Below are 3,462 nucleotides of genomic sequence, written 5' to 3'. Positions count from 1 at the left end.
TCATCTGGGAATGTAAAATTGTGAACCCTCCTTATCATCTGCGTTAAAACCATTTAAGCTATTGTAAATGTTCCTAATATACTGTATTGCATCATAGGCAAAATTGTCATATTCCTCTGAACTATAGATAAGCTTCTCGTAGTCATCGGACAAAGTGGTGTGGCTAAATTAATCGAAAACTGCAATATCCACCCTGATCAGAATATTGCACCCTCCTTTCCTTCATCAACTAATAAATATAACATTTTTAACAAATCATTACGTAATAAACACTATTATACAGGAGATATCTGAGCCTATTCTTACAAGCGTCCTTAAAGGGGCAGGTAACATCTCTCATGTTTCTCGGTTGGATTGTAACTTTGGAGATATTAGCTGAGAGACATAAATGACAAAGAACCAAATGCCATTCATCCAACTTTTGACTGTACTAATAATAGTATCCAAATCTTCAATTATACAGAAGGGTCGTAGTGCAGCCAACTATATAGAATGGAAAAATTGTAACAGATCTATGTATTAGAGAAGTGGGTCTAGTTTGAATGGCACTAGCAAATTCACCATAAAAATACAGGAGAAGAAGAATCCTTCATTAAAACATGAGAAATATACATAAAAAAAGTATATACATCCATTATATTTTTACATAGGCAGTGAAGATCAATTCATAAACATGTGTTACATTATATAGAGGATATTCACTTGATGATTATAATTTTCCTGGCGCCTTGGGAAGTTACGCGCATTATAACACTGACATCTTTAATGCGCAAATTATTCAGGGCACAGATTGCATAATAATGTAAAAATATAAAGGAAGCGAATATCCACGCAAAAATTGGTTGAATGGATAAACCGAAGATATTCCAAATTATTACCGAGAAAATCAGAATAATTCGTTACAAGAAGGTGAGAAATACATACACGACTGCGAAAAAAATAAACACGTGCATACGACTTGTATGATTCGTGGCAGATGTGAAAATTTATTTTATACGCGTTGTAGGTATCATAAAAAAAAAAAAATCCATGAAGCCAGAAAGTTGATGTCGAGAGTACACGCAACCAAGAATGGCCACAAATAAGGATGCGGGGTCAATTCATTTCTCACCATTAAATTCTGTAAGCCCCGCGGAGTGACCAATTCCACATTTTATGGTGTAAGAGCAGTTGTGCGCTTCGGAAATGCACAAGTAAATTTGAAATTATAAGAGAGCACGGGCATTTGCATATATAGCGCAATTGAGGCGGACTTATGGTCACTGAAAACTCTCCGTTGAAAATAACATAGTCCAAATGGGCGAAGAAACTGAATCAAGTGCGAATGTGATTGGCGAAAAAATCTTTAAAGGACAGCATAAAATGAGGCCACATACAATTCGCGCAGTTGCCCCAAATGTAGCGCGATACCTGCAAATCCGTTATTTCTTCTATGCACTCAGTGCACGTGCACGCGAAGTTGATCTGTAAAATTTGCAAATATATCTGTTCCTGCACAATCACTTTCTTCTTCTCCTCCTCATCCTCTTGCTGCTCCTCTTTTTTCTTTTTTTTTTTTTTTCGTTTCACTGGGTCCCGCTTAGCGGAGTCTTCACGTATACAGCCCTCCGTGTGTAAGCCTCCCGAAAGTGCCTTTTTTCTGTTGCCCTAGCTTAGCAACAGCTTTGAAACGCTAGTACGTTCGTAAGATAATTTTTTCCCCCTTTTTTTCGGCGCACTTACCTTGCTCCCCTGTTGCATTGCTGCGTTGTTTCATTGCCACGTAGCCAGGTCCTGCGCTATCGATCCCTCCTCGCCTTAGTGATGCAAAATCTAATGTGCAACGTGGAATGCCCCCTTTCGTGGGGTGAACGCATAAGAAGAGGAGCTCCACTCGAGGGACAGCAAAAATGACGGCGAGTCCACCTTACGTTAGGAAGTTGCCTGACTCGCACGATTGACTGGCATGGTTGGCACGAGAGCTTCCTCAAGGAACTACGCTGTCATCACTGGCGAAACACACGATGCGAGTCCCCGGGGTAAACTTCGCCCCAGCTGTGAAGCTTTTCTCAGGTTTAAAGTCCCCCGCAAATAGCCACTCCACCATTTGGAGGTTCCCATTCTTGAGCCACAGTCACAGCCATAGGGACTGGCTCGGCCCCGGTAGGGGCCCCCTATTAAGGACCACCACCTTGTGGATCAGACCCCGCGCAACGTACCTACCGATTAGAGTTCGCCCCGGTGGAGAAAGCAGTGCTGGTGTGGAAATACCATCTGAACAGGTGCAGCATCACAGCTGTATGACCACGAACAGAAAAGATAACGGGATGGAAGTGACTCGAATGACCAAGGGACACACGAGGAAAACTTCCCTCTTTTATCCGCACGGCCTCCTCTCGATGAACCCCCCCATATGGTCCAAAGCATTTAGCACAAAAAACATAAGAGGGAGGTTATTTTACAAGAGGAGACCCAAGCAGATACCAAAGCTGAAAAAAAAAAACTGGAGGTCCAAGTGGTTAGAGGGAGCTCCACAAAAGAGAGGAATATGTTTAAAGGTCCGAGTGCAGACTCCTAAGAAGCCAAATTCAGGATTGAAAAAAATCGCTCGAGTAAGATTATCCACAGGAAGAATTATCTCTGTATACATCCCAGGAATAGGTCATAATTTGAATACACATAACATCATACTTGTTCGAGGTGGCAGATGCAAGGACATCCCTGGATGCAATTACAAAGCCATCAGAGGGGTCTACGATTTACTTCCAGTCAAAAATAGACTTAGGGGAAGGAGTAAGTATGGGGTGAAACTCTCGGAAGAGAAGAAGAAGCACCTATTGGAGAGGTACAACTTTAAGCACATATACATTAAGAAGGACGTCGAGGAGTTTAACAAATACAAGTGGTTCAATTACGTCGATGGGGAGAAGAAGCTTAGAGAGAAACCGCTAGACGATGAAGAGCCTCTCCCCATTAACATCTTCCACTTTAACACCTACTACCGGAACCGCAAGTTTAGGCAGTCCCAGGAAGAGTGAGTCGTGTAGAGGTAGCGGCCACCAAGGAGAGCGGCTCGCTGGTTTAACCTTCCTCCTTTTGTCTTCCCCAGGTTAGCTTTTCCCCCTTCTTCTCCCTGCTGTTTGTGCCCTCTTTCTTCTTTTGCTTACACTGTGACGCAGCCTCCATTAGGCCTTGCTCACTTCCCCAGGTAATCAACCTTTCTGCAGTTTGACGTGCTTCCTAAATCGAAACTTTCCTAATTTGGCCTCTATAGTCACAACCCATTTCAGCTTCTCACTGCTCGGCAAAACCTAAGTGTAGTTCGACCAGTTGTAGCCTCGGTGTAAAGTTCGATAGACATCCAGACAATCATGCAACAAAAAAAAGGAAAAATAATTAATCCAATCTGGAGTTAAAAACGCTATACCTATGTGCTCTAGGTTGAAATGGATAACACCATCGCCATGCACGCTAAAATAGCGC

The 3,462-nt window shown here is 42.5% G+C and overlaps 2 protein-coding genes across 2 annotated transcripts; one reads left to right on the top strand and one right to left on the bottom strand.

Annotated features, from left to right (window-relative positions):
- On the bottom strand, nt 1–340 carry C922_04588 (hypothetical protein; the record flags this gene model as incomplete). Its single annotated transcript, XM_008820167.1, has 2 exons — nt 1–135; nt 263–340. 2 exons carry the CDS (start codon nt 338–340, stop codon nt 1–3), a joined length of 213 nt encoding a protein of 70 aa, XP_008818389.1.
- A 1,663-nt stretch (nt 341–2,003) lies between these two features.
- C922_04587 (hypothetical protein) lies at nt 2,004–3,017 on the top strand (the record flags this gene model as incomplete). The annotated part of the gene is made up of 1 exon (XM_008820166.1): nt 2,004–3,017. The coding sequence occupies one exon, from the start codon at nt 2,004–2,006 to the stop codon at nt 3,015–3,017; it is 1,014 nt and encodes a 337-aa protein (XP_008818388.1).
- Between the last annotated feature and the right edge of the window lie 445 nt (nt 3,018–3,462).

The sequence above is a fragment of the Plasmodium inui genome (assembly GCF_000524495.1).
Source record: "Plasmodium inui San Antonio 1 unplaced genomic scaffold supercont1.25, whole genome shotgun sequence".
Lineage (NCBI taxonomy): Eukaryota > Apicomplexa > Aconoidasida > Haemosporida > Plasmodiidae > Plasmodium > Plasmodium inui.
The sequence above is the reverse complement of the archived record's forward strand: the minus strand, read 5'-3'. Positions and strand labels throughout refer to the sequence as shown.